The sequence below is a fragment of the Hypanus sabinus genome, chromosome 6 (genome assembly GCF_030144855.1).
Source record: "Hypanus sabinus isolate sHypSab1 chromosome 6, sHypSab1.hap1, whole genome shotgun sequence".
Classification (NCBI taxonomy): Eukaryota; Metazoa; Chordata; class Chondrichthyes; order Myliobatiformes; family Dasyatidae; genus Hypanus; species Hypanus sabinus.
This window is the reverse complement of record NC_082711.1, coordinates 54,268,360-54,287,401: the sequence shown is the minus strand read 5'-3', so window position 1 is coordinate 54,287,401 and position 19,042 is coordinate 54,268,360. Positions and strand designations below refer to the sequence as shown.

Sequence of the window (19,042 nt, the reverse complement as noted above, 5' to 3'; positions counted from 1 at the left end):
GAAATATTTCCTCTTGTTGCCTTTGATTCTTTCGCCAGCCACCTTCATTCTTTAGCCCTTAATATTTGGGCTCTTCATGAACGGGAGACAATTTATTTTGGCCGTTCATATCCTTCATGAATTTTAAATACATATTCTGTTCTGCTGACAGTACTGTTTTTACCTTTCCATCCATATAACTAAAGTGCCTCACCCCTGGAATAAGTTAAGTAAATTTCCTCTGCATCCTTTCTAAAACCTTTAGTGATTTCCTAGCAGAGAACTGGAACTAATACCCCCCAATATGGACATAGAGTCATGGCGTTATGCAGCACAGACTTGTCCATGGCCCAACTTGTCCATGTCAACCTAGTTGTCCTCCTGAACCAGGAAGCTCAAAATTGAACTAAATAGAAACTGACTCATAGTTGAACCAGCTTTTATAAATGCACTTCATAAGTCCTTGTTTATTTATTCAACTCCCCAGGATCTTATAAGTGTTATTAACTATTTTCTCAATCTCCCTTGCCATTTTCAATGAAATATACATATGTTCTCCCATTTTCCTCAGTCACGTGGCTGCTGAGAAGAAATCACATTTATAGTGCTCACGTGCTTCTCAACAGACATGATTCAGAAATCACTAGTCATTCTTTAAAGCTGCTTAAAGAAAAAAATATGCAAAAATATTCTTCAAGCAAGTACATCCCAATTTTGCTATTTTTTTTTCAGTGATCAGCAACTGATGCACTAAAGTGCATGAAATTTAATTTGCAGCTGTAAGGTGAATGTAAAGGAACGAAATGAGTGTTGTATCCTTTTGAAGGCTGGATTTAGGCCCTGGTCTAGATACTTGACCCAGATTAATGCAGGTCTTGCTTTGTCACAGTGTCAAAAAGCACAGAAAAAAAAGCCCCCACTTGGTTCATGATGACCGTCTATACCATCTGCACCTTCTGTGCTCAGGTAGATGTTGTGGGAGACCCTACTTTCAGCATCCCCTCAGCCTCTTTGGGAATCAAATGCTGCTGACTGTGTGATGAGCAGCCCACTGGCGTTCCAGTTCCTACTTCCATCTCCTGGTCAGTGCCGGTTAGAATATTTCCAAAGAGGGAATGTCTGCCGATCCCAGTCACTGGCCATTCTGAATGTTCCAGAATGAAAGCATTTTTGTTTCCTGCGTCAGATTAAACAAAATTCACTCTGTTTGCCTTTGAGTCATGACTGGCCCCATTTCTGCACGGAGCAACAGGTTTCCATTATTGTCTGTTCCTCCTCAATGTATCAAGAAATGGTTGATGTGAGCCGAAACATATCTATATTTCAACATATGCTAAAAGGCCATGTCCAGAAGCAACATTGCCTTTGTGAATATTTCATCACCATTAAAATATTCCTGATTACAGCTCCTATGTTAATGTCAGCAAGAGTGATGTGAAAATAAAGTGTAATTCCCCAGTGTATTTGTATAGTTTGCTACTGCTTATGAACCGCTAATTTATCAGCAGAAAAATAAAGGTTTTCCCTTGAGTCCGTGCAGCTGAAATATTTAGTGGCCTGACAAATGTTAGGTGAGTGGGCAACATTTATACAATATACTCTAAATGCTAATGCTCAGAGTTCCTGATGGAAAAAATTAGACCATCCATCTCAATCTAAGTATAACTATTTATGAGAGACCAACTAAAGAAGAATAAGCTACAAAAGATACATACAGAACAAATGGAATACACATGGAAACAAATGGGGATGAAAATGCTTCATATAATTACATATGACTTTTATAGTTTGGTTGTATCTCTTCGTTCATTGCTCCCCAGCAATGAAGCTATCTCTACTTGAGACAACACAACTTAGAATTTTGGATCACACGATAAAATTACATGAGTAATGATTTAGCAATGCAATCCATTTTAATAGGAAAAGCAGAATATTAAAGTTTAAAGATCGTTAAACATCTGCAATTTCATTCTCATTTGAAAGGGCAATTTTTTTTTAAACTGGAGGAATCATGGGTCCCCAAGTTACAATTGTGATTATAGGATTGGCATTCTTTCCGTCCAAATCTGAGGTGACAGCCTTTAAAACTTGGTGCTTAAATACGACTCAAAGTCTCTAGTGCCTTATGTTTTTAAGCTGTCTAAATATTTACTTTGTTAGCATATGTCTCTTACTATCTCTGGGGACCAAATACACCCTGTTGTTGATTACTCCACAATTGTTGCCCTTCAGTAGGGGTTCAACCTTCAGTGAGCTCTATTTCATTGGCCTCACATGCCAGGTTTCATTCAACAGGCTGCCAGGCATAGACATGGCATCCGTTACTGTGCACCATTCACTAGCCATCAAAGTAATCAGTAACGTAGCAACATACAAGAAGGTCTGTCCTTTTATTTTGCTATTAGAATCATGGGAAACTACAGCTCTGAAACAGGCCCTTTGGTCCATCTAGTCCATGCCAAACCACTTAAACTCTCTAGAGCCATCAGCATGCACCTGGACCATAGCTCTGCATACCCCTCCCATCCATGTACCTACATTTGTACATACCCCTCCCATCCATGCACCTCTACAAACTTCTCTTAAACGTTGAAATCAAAGTTGCACCCACCACTGGTGCTGGCAGTTCTTTCCTCACTCTCAGTGAAATACTACATAATGATTCAAAGGAAAATTGCTACTAAAATCCATTAATAATAATTTCATTTATTTTCTAAAATTGGATTTAAAGTTGTATTTGGAAGGTTATTTGGAGATGCAGCATGGTAACAGGCCTTTCCTTCCCAACAAGCCCGCACCACACAATTACACCCACGTGACCAGTTGGCCGACTGAACTATACATCTTTAGAGTGTGGGAGGAAACTGGAGCACCCGGAGGAAACCCACACAGTCATGGGGAGACCATACAAGCTCCTTACAGGCAGCGGTGTGATTTCAACCCATTGGCATTGTAAAGCGGTACACAACTGCACCACCCACATCTTGGTGTGACTAAGCTGCCGATTAGGATTGAAGTCTGGCTTGTTATCCTTTCCTGATTGGAAGTTAAAGCTCTTGGCATAATTTTGAAAAGAAGTTCTAACATCATGGGCAGAAAGGATTAACAAGTGCCGTTTGTCATGATTTACTGAAAGGTGTTAATTGAGAATGTTCCAAGAATATGTTTTTTTCACGCAGACTGAGCACGTCCCTCCCTACGATGTAGTGCCTTCTATGCGACCGGTAGTTCTAGTGGGGCCTTCTCTGAAAGGATATGAGGTAAGCAGATGCAAGATAGTTCTGCAATATTCTCTGGATTCTAGAAACAACATTTGTAATAATTTTGAGAGGGAGCAGTGATGATCAGAAAACTGCTGGACTGGGGTGGCGAAAAGGAGGAATGTTAACAATCAGACCTCAAGATAATTTACGACTGATTATGGCTGAGGATGGGGGAGGTCAGAGGATGGGTGGGGTGGGGGGAGATGAGTGAGAGGAGAGGCTTAACGTCAGAGTGTGGTCTCAGTTGGACCACTTAAATGAGAGGATACGTGGTCAGGCCAAGGCAAGAACTATGTACAGTACAGTTTATGCAAAGAAGGCTATTTGGTCCATTGTACCAATGTCAGTTCCTAGTGGAGATGTTCAGCAGAGCAGGTCCTGCTGAAGGGTCTCAGCTCGACACGTCAACCATACGTATTTCCATAGACGCTGCCTGGCTTGCTGAGTTCCTCCAGCACTGTGCGTGTGTTGTTTGGATTTCCAGCATCTGTAGATTTTTCTCTTTTTCCAGCACAGAGAGGCATCTCAGGTCAGTCTTTAATTAAAATTCTATTGCATCTTTCCTCAGAGATGGAATCAGAAATTACTGGATATAATCAATAGTAAATTAGCTTCTGTGGAAAGAGGAGCTGAATTAACACTCCACATCAGTAAGATCTGAGTTCTGATAAAAGAACATTGCTATGAAATGTTTCAACTGAACTTTCATGTACTTTCAACATTTTTTTGATTTTATCTCTCTCCAAGCATGAGGGTGAGAGCAGATAGCATATCTAAGCAGTTAATAATACTTTGTATATTAGATATGAACACACATTCCTTAAAATAATGGAATGTTTTATTCATCCTCCTGAATCTTCAGAAGTTAATGAATAATGAGCAATGTTCATTTTATCTGGCTAGGTTTACAAGCTATACTTTAGTTTGCAAAATTATTTTGTAAGTGATAATTCTTTATGCAGTTTCCCTGTTCTCCGTTTTCACAGTCAGCCAGCAACAATCAGCTCATCACTAAAATGGCAGGGCTCTAATACTGAATATTCCAGCGGTGAACTGCATATTCAGTGTGTCTCTTGCAGTTTTCCAGATGGAAACATTATAGTTATCTCCCTGCCCCCACCCCCACCAAAGTCCTTTGAATTTTGTATCCAGTTTGGTATTGGAAATGGGTCACTTTGCTAGTACAAAAAAATGAAATAAGACCTTGGCAAAATTGCACTTTCTCTGTAACTGTTGCACTTGATTCTGCATTCTGTTATTGTTTTACCTTGTTCTACCTCAGTATACAGTGTAATGATTTGATCTGTGTGAACTGTAGGTAAAACAAGTTTTTCACTTTGCATGTGACAACAATAAACCAATTCCAATACTTTCAGACATCTCTTTAAGTAATAAGCTGTGGAATAAATCTTACTGTGAAGTATATGGTGGAAATCCTGTCTTGAATACATTTACCATATTTAAAGGATGACTTCAAACTGAAAATACAAATGAGTACTGGAGGAATGTTAGATGTAATTGTTTTATAAGGATTCTTTTTCCCATAGAATAGTAAGAATGCCAAATTAGCCCTCTGAATTGGTGATAAGCAGGTATGTCCTAGTGAAACCAGGCAGCAAAATGTTGTGGAAAACCTATGGAATCATTTATTGAAGTTAGTAGCAACATAAATGTTGGAAATCTTCAACACTGAATTAGGCCATTGCTTTAGAGAGTGATCAATTTTGTCTAGAATCATCAGGTGAGCTTTTCAAGATCATATTTACCTGTGTTCCAAACTTAGTATGGAGCTGTCACTGACAAACAGAGCACCACATGAGTCCATTTTGTTCATGTTAAAACCTGGGAAACTGCGGAATGTTACTTATGTTTACTCACAGACTTCAGGTCAAAATATGGTTTCATTTATATTGTTAAATGAAGGCAAATATTTAATTCCATATTGTTTTTTTAGGTGACAGACATGATGCAAAAAGCATTGTTTGACTTTCTGAAACATAGATTTGAAGGAAGGTATGTATTGTTCTATAAGACTCTTGGGAAATAATACCAGCTGTGGAGAAATTGCGTATATTAAAGCTTTTGTATTTCAGTATCATTAATTGATGTGTTTCTAACAAAGGGTCATTGACTTGAGGTGTCATCACTGTTACTCATCCATGGATGCAGCCTGACCTGCTGAGTGTTTTTTACTCTCTGATAGTAGGATCATAAAGCACACATTATTTTATTGATGGTTGTATTCTGGACCTCAAGTTTTTCTTATGTCCCCCCCTCCACCCCTGAATTGTTACTTGGCCTTTTTAAAATGTGTTCAGTATTTGATTCTGAGCCTTTTTTTACAGCCTCTTGTCCAACTTCCTTTGACAAGCATTCAACAACATTATCATTGATGAGTCTCCTACCTGAGTGGTGACCATAGTGTGGATCACCATTGACTAAAACCTTAACTGGCCAAATCAGTCCTGATGTAGCTCTGACCCAAAATATCAGCAGTTCTGTCTCCCACCCAGCAGATGGTGCTCAGTTCTCCCAAGAGTGAGTTTGTTGCACCAGATACCAACATCCAGTTTCTGCACTCTCTGGTGTCTCAGCGACATGAATAATCTGGTTACAAAAGCAGGGGAAATGATGTGGCAAGTGGTTCAAATCCTGATAAGTAAACCTGATAAATCCAAGTAAGTCATAAGGGAGGAGGAGTGCAAGAGAAGGTTTGTTATTTCTTGGATAAGTGCTGCTCTGGCAACATTTGAAAGATTTGCCACTATCCAGCATAAAGCAGCTCATTGCTTTATCCTGGATAAGCAGTGATTAGGTTGGTGAGTGAGGCTGGTCTTTCATTCGCCTGCCTAAGCTCTCATTCTCTGTACTCCAAGTACACCATCACTGTAGTGTCTACCATATGCAAAATGCACAGCAAATGCTCATGTGGGCTACTACTCCTGCAAACCTAGAATTTCCATCACCAAGATACACAAGGGCGGCAGGTGCATGGAAGCTACACTAGCACATTCCTCTCAAGGTCTTACACCATCCAGACTTGGAAATTCATCGTCTCCACATCTCCTGGATCACTGTGCCTAAAAGTACTGTGTGTGTATCTGTACTGAAAGCCACAGGACTGGTTCAAGAAGGTGCCCTAACAGCGCCACCTTGAGGACAGTCAGGGATCAGCAATAGATGCTGGCCTTGCAAGTGATGTCTCCATCTTGTGTATGAATGCAGAAGGTTATTGCTACCCATGGGTTTGTTTCCAGATATGGCAAACCTTTTCAAAGGAGACTAAAAGGAGTGAGTGTTACAGAAGTAAACGGGAACAATTTACATTGACAGTGAAACTGACTGAAATGTGTTCAGATTTTAGGCACATTCACTTTTGAATCAGACTTTTGTTTTCCCTCCCCAATCTCTGGACCAAGCTCTAGGCCACGAATTCCCAACCTTTTTTTTTAATCCCACGGACCCCTACCATTAACCATTGTGGAACCCAGTTTGGGAATCCTGGCGAAAGCTGATTCTCCTGACCAGCGCCGGAGGGAGATTCACAGAGTTGTGCTTTCAGATTTGTTCTCAGACTGAAGCAACTGTCTGCCCTCTGAGGTAGTCATAATGATGGCACAAAAGATCCCATACTGTTCTAACTGAAAACAGATGAATTTCTTTAGTGTCCCATCTGAAGTTTTTAAAATGAACTACTTGGTCATTATTACAGGGTTGTACTTGTTATTTTTCCACGCAACTATTAGCTACTGTACTTCCCATGTGAACTACAACCCAAAAGGATTTCATTGAGTGTAAAGCACTTTGTGATGTCCTAAATACATAGAAGTTGCTATATAAATGTAAGGAACTTTCTCTTCTCCCTGTTAAGTACAGATTCAGTATGGTTTTGACAAAATAATTTGTTATCAGTTATTGGTTATTACACACAAATATTTTGATTTAACCTTTATCATTTAAACAATTTACTGTTGGGAAACTAATGGGTTAACTCCTTGACAAGAAATCAAAAACAAATGTTTAATAAGTATTATGATTGCATTTTTGTTAATATCATACTCTGTGTATAAGAATATTTTGGTTTAAAATATTGAAATTACAGTTTTTCATTTCCTAATCATCCACTTTGATTATTCATAGAATATCAATTACACGGGTTACAGCTGACATCTCCCTTGCCAAACGTTCAGTGTTAAATAATCCTAGTAAACATGCAATAATTGAACGGTCTAATACAAGATCAAGCTTAGGTAAGTAGTGCATCCAGGTGCATGGTACGTCATGTGGCTTCATTTCATCTTGTTATCTAGCAAAAGCTGGAAAAAATAATTTACTATGCCAACGGACCGTTAAATTAGATTTAAAAGGTAGTCAAACTTAACTTACTCTGACACATCAAAATAATAGAATGCAAAGCATTTCTGCAAATCTTCTGCAGTTAAACCCAGTAAAACAGAAAAAAGCAGAGGTGTTTCACAACAGATCATGATATATTAGTTACTATAATATTTTTTAATCTATTGGAAGAACTTTGAAAATGGTTTCTTCCTATGACTGTTATTCCTTTCTATAGCTTTTACTTGAAGTCACTAATTACTGTTCTCTACAATCAGGGTATTAACCTCAATCTTAGATCTCTGCCAATCTCATTTAGCAATGAAGGTCACTTTGTAACTGTACTGGCCTGTAGAAACCATCACAGATTTCCTTGACTGAGTACGCCCTGTTGCAGTGACTCGGTACCTCAATGCCAACCTCCGCATATGAGACGCTGAAGGCAAATATCAATTGATTACTCAAAGCATCTTGGTCAAAAACAGTGCTTAATTAGGCATGAATCATTAGTGTTCTGAATAAAAATCAAACAAGTTTCCAAAACAAGTCATTCATTCATGTGAATGATTTTCAGCTTCGGTTCATGTAGGAATGTGGTTCGCTTACCTTTTTTATGTGAGGTGAGAATATTTTAACACTTTCGCTTTCTAGCCTGAGGAGCTGCTAATTCAAACTTTTCTACTCAGCCCCAACAGTGTATCCAGTAAAAACACTTCATACTGAACCAGATAGTGCGTTTATTGTACTAACCTCACTGAGAAAGTCACTTTCTTACTTGTGTCTTCACTGTTACTTTATATAAAGAATAGATGATCAATTGTTTGTGTGTTTCTGGTGTACGTATATCTTTGCTTTTAACACATTTTCTGTGCTTTGTACAAACCTGATTGTCTTGGCTTTTTTATTCTTTTGCTTTATTAATGCCATCCTTTTGCAGATGCTTTGGGTATGTATAACAATGGAAAATTGGCAACTAATTCTTTTGGCTGTTTAATGTCATGTATTTGTTTCTAAGTTGTGCATTGTTTTCTGCCTGGTCATTGGTAAAGATAGATACTTTATTGATCCCAAAGGAAATTACAGTGTCACAGTAGCATTACAAGTGCACAGATATAAATGTTAGAAGATGCAGGAAGAATAAAAAAGTAAGTTATGGCAAACAACCTAACAGGAGAGGGTCATCACTACCCGGCTATAGGCTGACTCATTATAGAGCCTAATGGCCGAGGGTAAGAGTGACCTCAAATATTACCAAAAGTTTGCCATTAGGGTGCAGTAAGGAAGGAGTTCCAAAATCTCTCATTATTCATTTCAAAGTCTCCAGTCGATAATTGACAGATGCTTCATGACGTCTTAAGATGTATGATTGCAAAGTGAATCAGTTCTATTATCACTGGATATGCTGTGAAATTTGTGGCATGGCCTGTTAGTCAGGCATGACCTTGACAGAAGAGCTGCCTGGCACCTTTAGACAAAAGTAGAATGCTTCTTGTCTTCTGTGCTCCTTGCACTGCTTTCAGACCGAAACGAGCTGCATGCGATTCTAGTTTAAGATTCTGCTCGATGCTACAAGATCTTACATGAAATAGCATCTACAATTAAATTAGGACTTTCCATTTTGACCTCACACCTGATATGCATTGTTCATTTATTCATTATAGGAATGCTGAGAGGGCCAGCATTGCTTTCCCATCCCCGATTGACTGAATTGCTAAGCTTTTTCAGAGAGCATTTAAGAGTAAACCACATTAGTTGATCTGGCTACATGTTGGCCAGACCAAGTAAGGAAAATGCATTTTCTCCTTGAAGGGCATTAGTGAACCAGACGTTTTCTTAACAGTCCAGTGGTTTTATAAGCATTATTGTTCATTGTAGTTTATTTACTAAATTGCAATTTTATAGCTCCAGTGGTGGGATTTGAACCCTAAATCTGGATTTTTAGATTATCTAGTAAATAGACTGCTGATTCTCCACATTGGCTGTTAAGCTAAATTCTTCACTCATAGCATAGTTGTACTGCATAGTTGTACTTTTAATATTTTCAAATCATCAATATAGTTAGTACTAGTGAAGATTTTTGTAGCTGTTTCTTAGTTTCTGTTTTACAGGACATAAAATTATTTTCATGATCAAATAGTTGAGGGTGGTTTCACTTGTCTGAATTTCCTAATATAATACCCAGCTTATGATTTTAAATGGTCACTTTAGTGGACAGGGCAGAGAGAAAAAGTCATCCAGTCCATAGACTTTTTTGATCAATTGTTATTTGTTTATTAGTGGCCAAATTTAAAGTGTATTACAGGAATGTGTTTAGATCTAGAAACAATTTCACCCCTTTTTCCTTTCAGTGTATTAACGATTATTTAGATTTTTCCTATGTTGCATGCTATTCCTTGCCAAGGTTCCATATTGCATTCAGTTGAAAGGCCAGAGGGGGCTTGCTTGCTGACTTTTCCCATTTAAGTTTTGATGTCCTTTTTAATATTTTCTGACTGGGATCAGTGACTCGTCCACACCTTTGTACCTTCACATCCCCGTGATTTGTGTTTTAGAACCTCTTGTGCTCAGCCCTGATTTTTTTTGTTGCTTTTATTTTATCTCTTCATATTATGAATTGACCTGTGACAAAATACCTTGCCCAATTCTGCATTTATGATGATATTTGATTAATTTTTCCATTTGCTGCTGTACCGTCATCCATTGCCACAGCTATCAAGTGGTTGCAACCATTTAAATCTTCTGGATATCTCCCACATTTAATTATCTGTGCATTCCAGTTAATATTTACATTCCAACAAGGTGTGGATTTTAAAAGTCACATTTTTCAGTTACCTCCAAAGCTTCCTGTCTTTGTAGCCACCCCAGGTCTTGTTACCCTTTGGTCACTCATACGAGCAAAGAACTATAACCGCTATAGTTTGTCTTGTGATGATTAGAAGTCAGAAGTTACAGGGAATATAGCTAAATGATCCAAATGTTAAAACTGATTGTTTATTCTCCACATTTCTTAACATGTGTTTGTTTCTTCATTTGTAGCTGAGGTCCAATGTGAAATAGAACGGATCTTTGAACTGGCAAGAACGTTGCAATTAGTCGTTCTTGATGCAGATACGATCAACCATCCAGCTCAGCTGGGTAAAACCTCTTTGGCTCCTGTTATAGTCTATGTGAAGATTTCATCTCCAAAGGTAAATGGACAGATGCTGTTGTTTTTAACTCAGATGGATTATAGTAGCTATTGTTCCTTTCACTATGAACATAATATCACAAGGTTTATCAGCTACAAAATAAATCAGTTATTTCTTTAAAAAAATACATCTCTCCAAGAGCAAACATTCTCTTTAAGACACTATCATTTTCTGGCTGCTGAATATTACCCAGCATATTCAGCATCTCTAGGCTTTAAACACAGAAACAAACAACCAGCATCATTCTGTCAGACAAATTCTTCTTTGATTACAAAGTGGTCAGGAGTGTACAGCCGAGAACCTCCAACACCTTTGCTCTTGTAAAGTTCTCTCTGTATTGTACATGTTTTCTTCCTTAACTTGGTATAAGCAAAAATGCTTATTTTAGCCCAAAAATGCATTGAACTAAATTCGGTTAGCTTCAATCCAAGTAATGTGGAAAACAACACTCCGTCCTGTCCTGTGGTAGAGTATTTGTCATGTTCACTCTTCTGCATTTAAATTGTTTTATTCTTGCAATTGTACTGAAACAAAAGATCCTTTGTATTGGTTAGGAGAATTATTTGCAAAGATTACTTAACTATTTTCTATGTACCAACTTCCTAATCTTTCCATTTTCTATGTACCAACTTCCTAATCTTTCCATTTTATCTTGCATGCAGGTATTGCAAAGATTAATAAAATCAAGAGGAAAATCCCAGGCTAAACACCTGAATGTACAGATGGTTGCAGCAGACAAACTGGCTCAGTGCCCTCCAGTGAGTATTTTTTATCCTTTTTCCTTTTCATACACTCAAAGATATTTATTGCAATTTATTCCCTTAATCCTTGAAAGCCAATTGATATCTTTAACATTCACTTTCTTGAGGATTGTTGTCTGAATGACCTCTATGTATGTGGTTGACTATCCTAAATACTAGGGAAAAACCAACACCTCTACATACAGAAATTACAAAATGAGTTACACTAATTACACAATGCTGGGGTGGCTGCATGTTTCTGCAACTGGAATTGGATTTTGTGCAGCACACAAGCAGAAAACAAAGTTACAGGACAAACTGTAATAAAGATGTGTACAGTTCCACTGATACATGGAACTACTTTGTGTCTGTTTAAACCCAGAAAAAAATGCTTACAAGACTTCACCACATGTTATAAGGTGAATACAAATCCTTTTCCTGTATTACTGTACAACATGAATTCATGTGCAGGGGTTTATCATTGTCTCCTTAATCAAACGGAAAAACACGCAGAGCATTAAAGTTCAAAGAACATTCATTATCAGTGTCTAGTTCCGCAGTGTAAACTTCCATCAAGCACAGAATTCGTTAGTGAGAACTTTGAATACTGAACCCAGTCTTAATTGCAAACCTGAGACTTACTTTTATGTTATTTCCACGTTATCAGGGGAGTTGTTAAAGAAACTGAGGAGTTTTTCTTCAACCAGTTTAGTATACTTAACGTGCCTTCAATCCAGTTGGCTTGTGTGTTCCATTCTCCCCACCACCATCCTGCTGAAGTCTCCAGCAATCTCTCCTTAATTTTTTGCCCATCTTATTTGTATATGGCCTCCTCCAATCCTGTACACACTGCCTTCTCAGCCCATCATCCACCACCCCTTCAATTATCCAGTCACCGTCGTCATCATCAACCGGACCAGCCCCCTCCAACAACATCCGCCCGAAGTATCCCTCCTGTGATTGATTCTCTGACCTCTTTCCAAACCACATCCATTGTGATCCCCGCAGAGATGTGAGGTCTTCATGGTAGGCCTATTATTCAATGCCAGGTCCTTGTGTGTGGTAGAGTATCAGAAGTCATGGGCCAAGGTTTGAGCATCTCTTGGGCAAGACAGTTTAAAATGTGGTTTTAATAAAGGAAGGAATGAATTAATTTGATACTAGCACAAACGTTCACAAAATAACATGGGAACCAGCTTCCCCTCTAAGGACTTGGCCTATACCTCTTGCTGCATCAGCAATCCAGCCGGCATAATCAAACACCCCATTCACCCCGGATGTTCATTCTTCTCCCCTCTCTCATTGGCCTCACAATCTACCTATTGTTGTACCTGCACTGCATTTTTTTTGGTAGCTATTACACCTTATTCTGCACTGTTATTGTTTTTCCTTGTTCTTTCTGAATGCACTGTGTAATGATTTGATCAAGCTTTACACAGTATCTGGGTGCATGTGACAATAATAAACCAATACTAATATCAATAATTTGTATGATACCAAATAATTTCATTCATCCTACATACTATTTGTCCAGTGAGAATGCAACCTGCAATTAAAAGCTGAATGTTCATGTAAATATTAATTTAAAGGTTTTTTTGTTGTCTTAGGAACTGTTTGATGTAATCCTTGATGAAAATCAGCTAGAAGATGCCTGTGAACACCTGTCTGACTATCTAGAAGCTTACTGGAGAGCTACCCATCCTCCGAGCAGCAATCCTCCCAATCCTCTCCTCAGCCGTACAATGGCTAGTGCAGCTCTTCCTTCAAGCCCAGCACCAGTTTCCAACTTGCAGGTACAAGTTCTTGCTTCTCTCCAACCTAACCTTCAGTTCTGGCATGCAGTGGACAACGGAAAAAACACTGCAAATTGTGAAAATCGCTTTTCACTAGAGATGGAAACATGCAATTATCTTCCAGTTTCTGGTTAGGATCTACGGGGGGAAATGTTGCAGAATATCTTTGCGTAGCTTTGCATGATAAAATCACTTAACCTTTGTTCTGGTGATTGTGAATAATCATAGTAGAGAAGCTAATGAGGAATTATTTATTGACTAAGGGATGAACCGATTAATCTATTTTCTTATAAATAGTTTCTTGTCTTCAATGTGAAATAGCCTTCATACACATGTAAACAGAGGCTGCATGCTTACTTAAAAAGCAATTGTAACCTGGTTAACATGGGTGAAGAAGGGGTGTCATATTTGTGGATACTGAATAATAACTGTAAGACTATAATACGTAGTTTTTGTTAGCAATTTTCTTTAATAAAAATTAGTTTCCCATATTAATGTAATTCAGTATCTGTGCTCTTTTGTGTTAAGATATTTGACAGTAATTGCTTGGCTATTTAAAGTATCTTAATGCAAAAAAGATCAGCATTAACTTTAAACTATTACATTTGGGTGAAAGATGGGTTGTGTATGGAACTCTGCACATTAATCAGACTAAGATAGTGTTTGTTAGAAGATGGAATTATCACTAACTGGATTGTTGCATGGTGTGGCACTAACCAGGAACAGAAACAGGGAGAGCAAAAGCATCTGCATTCAGGACCTGAGAGGCCTGCTTCCCAGGAGGAAGAAAAGCAACCAGAGCCAGTAAAAAAGCCCCAACACCGAACTTCTTCCTCTGCCAAGCACCACAATCACAGGGGTGCTGTGAGCCGGGGCCTCGAGAGGCAGGAAACATTTGACTCAGAAATGGAAGACAGCAGGGATTCTGTGTATATAGAACCAAAGGATGATTATACCGATAGTCATGGTGATCATTACAGCTCGCACCAAGATCACAACCATACAGAAGAAGTCCAAGGTGACTGCACCCATAGGCACAGAGAATCACGGCATCGTTCAAAGGAACAAGAGCGAGAACAGGACCATAATGAACGCAACAAACAGCGCAGTCGCCATAAATCAAAGGATAGACATTGTGAAAGGGATGGGGATGTTGCATCTAAAAAAAGAAATGATGTAAGCGAGTGGAACCAAGACGTGTACATTCGCCATTAACTTTGTCTATAAGGCTCCTCATCCCTTTTAGTTTTGTGTGTATAAAAGGAAAAAATACACATTACCTGCTATGTCTGCTGTAAAAGTTATTGTACATTGGAGACTTCTTACAGTTGTTGCTGATCCAGCATGGGAATAGAATCAATATAATTTACTTAAGTCCATGGTACAATTGCAGATCTCCTAGACTTGTACTGTACATGTTTTTGGTTTGGTTTGGTTTAGATGGCTGCCAGCTGAACAATAACTTTTACTATGAAATTACTGTTAATGTTCTTAAGCAACATTTTTATATATACATATCTGTGTGTGTATGTGTGGGTGTGTGTGAGTGTGAGTGTGTGGAATGGGGGTTGGGAAATTCAATATTCCTGAATATTCAGGAAAAGTTGCATCAGCACATTGTTTACTTTTTTTTATCATCAAATGTTTAATTTCTGCATGCAGAAATCTGTTCATGTTTAAAGATCACTCTGGCTTATACTTGTAGTTGGGGTGCATTTGGGGAATCTAGTCTTGCCTTATACATCAGATATAATTAAAAGGAAAGTATTTTTTAAGTATTGGTACTATGTACTGTATGGTATCATTTTATTTATGCTTATAACTTTGAAAATCATTCACAAATATAATTAGTCATTTTACCTGCTTCTAAATTGTTTTTATGTACTTTCTCTCCTTTACCATTGCCAACTACAACTGGCCTATTTTAGAAAAAATGTAGTTAATTCAATCATTTCACATATCTAACATTTCATCAATGAATGGGCTGGGAAATTCAAAATGCAAAGTGTATATATATATATATATATATATACACACACACAGATATACATAGAAAAACTTGCTGTTTAGGTTTTTGTAAAATTATTAGTTTTAATTGGTAAGGCAATGGCCAGTTTACTTAATCAGTTTAGGTTAAACACCAAATACTTAATATTTATGTATGTTAGTCACAAGAATTACTTTGATTTAGGGTTCTTGAGGGTTCTGTGTTTCTTTCCCCCCCGTAAAGTTAAATTATTTTCGCAAATGGCTTTGATTTATTGCTTAATGGGCAAAAAGAAAAGCTGTTCTATAACTGTATTTGCACATTTGTGGAATTTATTTTTGAAATCTAATTTATATGCATTTGTATATATTGTTGTTATTGCCTTTGTAGGTGTTGACAGTAGTCGATTCTGCCGAACTGTTATTTATTTAAATGGACAAATGTTGGCTGTACATGTTAACATAGAAATGCCATTTCATTTACAGACACAATGCTTCATTGCTTCTGTTATATAATGAATAGATAGAAAGACACGTATAGATGCATGTGCACACACACATGTACTTTCTTCCAATCACTTTTGCCTGAAATAGGTTGCTGCTTTATCATAAAAAAATGTAAAGTTCTAGCATGTGAGATGTTTATACTCTGCTCCAATATACCAAGCCATGTATTTTCCCCAAAATAGCAATGTGAATTACACTTGAATTTCAGATGTTATTTTCAAAAAAAAAGAAAAAAGTACTGTTTCCCTACTTTACCAATTTCCTACTTTTCTGGTAGGAAACCTGACATAAATATAGTTGTTGCCAGAGTGTGCTTTGGGGTTTAAAAAAAATAAACGTGCAGATCAAAGAGGTAGGCCTGAACACTGGTATTTGGAGCTTCTGGATTTTGCACATCTAAAGCCTTCAAAGGCAAACATCGTGGCTAATCAATGCAATATAAGAGCACGCATGTAGACAGCACCTTTAGCCTGTGAATAATGTAAATTTGTCAGTACTCCTTCGAATCATTCCCATTGTTATTTTTAGTGGATGAATAAGTGAAATATCTGAGGGCTTTCATGGAATCCTATCACAGCATTCGTCAGTGCCTTTATAAACAGAAAGATTAAACTAGAGAACAGTCAGATAAGAATCATTCCAGTCTTACTTATTATAAAAATAAAATACTTAGTAGATCAAGCAGCAGCTATGAAGATGATTGTTCCAAGGCAATGACGATTTAACAGAAGGCAAAAGGAACAGTTTAAAATCTTTGATATTAAATATTAGCTCTTTTTCTGGTCACTGATGCTGTGGACAGATGTGCATTTCCAGCAGTTTCTCTTGTTTCTCATTGACTACTGTTGCTATTTCTTAAGTTGTCTTTACACTGAGTGTCCAAAAACACTGGAGTCTAAACAATTGTGGCTATATATGCTTCATTTGTTGAGGAGATTTCCTGAGTCCAAGAAAACTCAGTTTGGCAATTTGTTGATGAATACAAATTTTTGTTACAATAGAGAACATTTTGTGAATGTGCTTTTGGTATAGATATGGTGTAAACGTCAGTGGAACTGATGGGTGCTTTTTCACTTTCTTGAATAATGTATGAAGCAAACATTCTGTTCTCTGTCCAATCACCCAGTCCATCTTTAGGGCGTTAAAGTACAGCCAACATAACATAATCACTTTCACATCTGGAAAACTAATATTCTTCACAGTACCTACACACACTGATGGAGTTGAAAAAGAATGGAAAATTAAATCCGTATTTCCAACTTTTTGAAGCAAATGTTCCAATGTGACAACATGTCTGTAGGTCATCTACTATACAGTTAACTGCATAGATTTTAACTTAAAGACATGAGGGAGAAAATCCATCATGATTTACAACTATAAATGGTACATTCCAATTGTTTGATAGTTGGTGAACAGTGATTAGACAGGGTTCTAAATTTGGCCTTTGGTATTATCTTAAAAACCATCAAATTGAATTACAGAACAATATTGTCATCCAGTCACTGAAATGGTGTTTGAAGTTCTTCATACTGATCTTAGAATAACCAAATCTGAAGCTTGAAAAGTAAATACTAAATGTGTAAGTGATTAAAAAAGATGTAAATTAAAGATTGCAAATTTATGGTCCTGCAACTTGTGTAGCGTTATCATACTCAGTTTTAATGAGGTATTTTCATTTTGATTATTTTCTAGTAAGAAAGATAAATTTCAAACTCCCTTCCCACCCTCCCCCACACCCTGCCAACTTTCCTCCTCTCCAGGAAGCAGCATCTACAACCAAAGATAGAGGTATGCTAGTGTTCTTTCTATCTGCATAATCATTGAGACAGTAAATGAAGCTCAAAGACAATCTCACTGATTACCTCTTCATCCTCCAGAGCACGACAGCTGACTTTTTTTTCAGTAACTCCACACACAAATGGAGTTGAAACTTGTAGAATGAAAAATTAAATTCACTTTTCAAACTCTACCTCTTGAAGCTAATATGCATTCAGTTACTGCACATAATCTAGCAATAGGTCAATTTCAATAGAAGAATTCGGTGATCAGGATAGTAGTTAACATGTTGCTCAGACATTTTGTCTCAACAAGCAGGATTTCCCATTTTAATTCCAATCCTGATTCCCATTCCAACAGATTGTTCCATGGCCTCCTGTAGAAATGATGAGGTCTCCTATAGAAACTCTTTGGTTGGAGGAGTAACACCTTGTATTCCATCTGGGTAGCCTCCAACCTGATGGCATGAAGATCGATTTCTCTAATGTCCCGTAATTTCTTATCCCTGCTCCTTCCCTCATTTCTTCCATTCTTTATGGATTCTGGCTGCCCTCTTTCCTCTTCTTCTTACTGCCTAATACCTCCCTGGTACCCCTTCTCCTTCCTGTTCTATGGTCCACTTTCCTCTCCAATCAGATTCCTCCCTTTGCAGCACTTTACCTTTTCCATCAATCGCCTTCCAAGTTCTCACCATCCCCCTCTTCCACCCACCTGGTTTCACCTATCACCTTATAGCTTGTACTCCTTCCTCTCCCCTTCCCTTTTTAATCTGGCTTCTTCTCCCTTCCTTCCTAGACCTGATGAAGGGTTTCGTCCAGAAACATTGACCGTTTATTCCTTTCCATAGATGCTGCCTGGCCTGCTGCATTCCTCTAGCATTTTGTTTGCACACTGATTGAAGCCTATTTTCAAACTACAACAAATTTACAGCGATTCTCACCCTATTCAATCAACTCAATATTAATTGCAAGATCATTAAATTTTTGAACAACTACTGCACTGAGACATTTTGTTTACTGTATACAACACATTTGACTAAAAGCTAGTTGTATGAAATAATTTAACTATATTAAAATTACACTGAACTTCCTGTTTTGTTTACTGGAACACATCAGCCTACCCTGCAGAAATATGATATTTTGAAAACCAATGAACTTTAATGTTTGAACAAAATTATCCTTTATTGTTTTGTATGCATATGCTCAAATTTTTGAAGAAATTCAAAGTTCACCCAACTTCCAATGCGCGTCCATTTGTTTCAAAGTATCTTAAGTTCTCGATTATGAAGCTTTCTTCAATCCTTTAATTGATTTGAACAGAATCTTTGATTAGTGGATGAACTGATGAACAACACTGGAACTCCCTCAACTATATCTGGAAGTGGAAAATCATTCAGGAATCCAATCATGAGACATTGTACACATTGCTTAAGAACAGGCTCAAAACACAGTTTAATTTTTACTTGTATTTACCAC

The 19,042-nt window shown here is 37.6% G+C and overlaps 1 protein-coding gene across 10 annotated transcripts in view; it reads left to right on the top strand.

Annotated features, from left to right (window-relative positions):
* The window catches only part of LOC132395472 (voltage-dependent L-type calcium channel subunit beta-2-like), a 324,563-nt gene that overhangs the window by 302,612 nt on the left and 2,909 nt on the right, over positions 1-19,042 (top strand). For 7 of the 10 annotated variants that reach the window (XM_059972143.1, XM_059972145.1, XM_059972146.1 and 4 more), the window contains 7 exons: positions 3,159-3,239; positions 5,197-5,255; positions 7,383-7,492; positions 10,614-10,765; positions 11,428-11,523; positions 13,113-13,298; positions 14,019-19,013. In XM_059972143.1, coding sequence (XP_059828126.1) covers positions 3,159-3,239; positions 5,197-5,255; positions 7,383-7,492; positions 10,614-10,765; positions 11,428-11,523; positions 13,113-13,298; positions 14,019-14,513 — 1,179 coding nt within the window. In that variant the 3' untranslated portion in view covers positions 14,514-19,013. Of the gene's footprint in view, positions 1-3,158; positions 3,240-5,196; positions 5,256-7,382; positions 7,493-10,613; positions 10,766-11,427; positions 11,524-13,112; positions 13,299-14,018; positions 19,015-19,042 lie in introns of those variants that run through there. The other 3 variants (XM_059972147.1, XM_059972149.1, XM_059972152.1) reach the window with 2 other exon arrangements.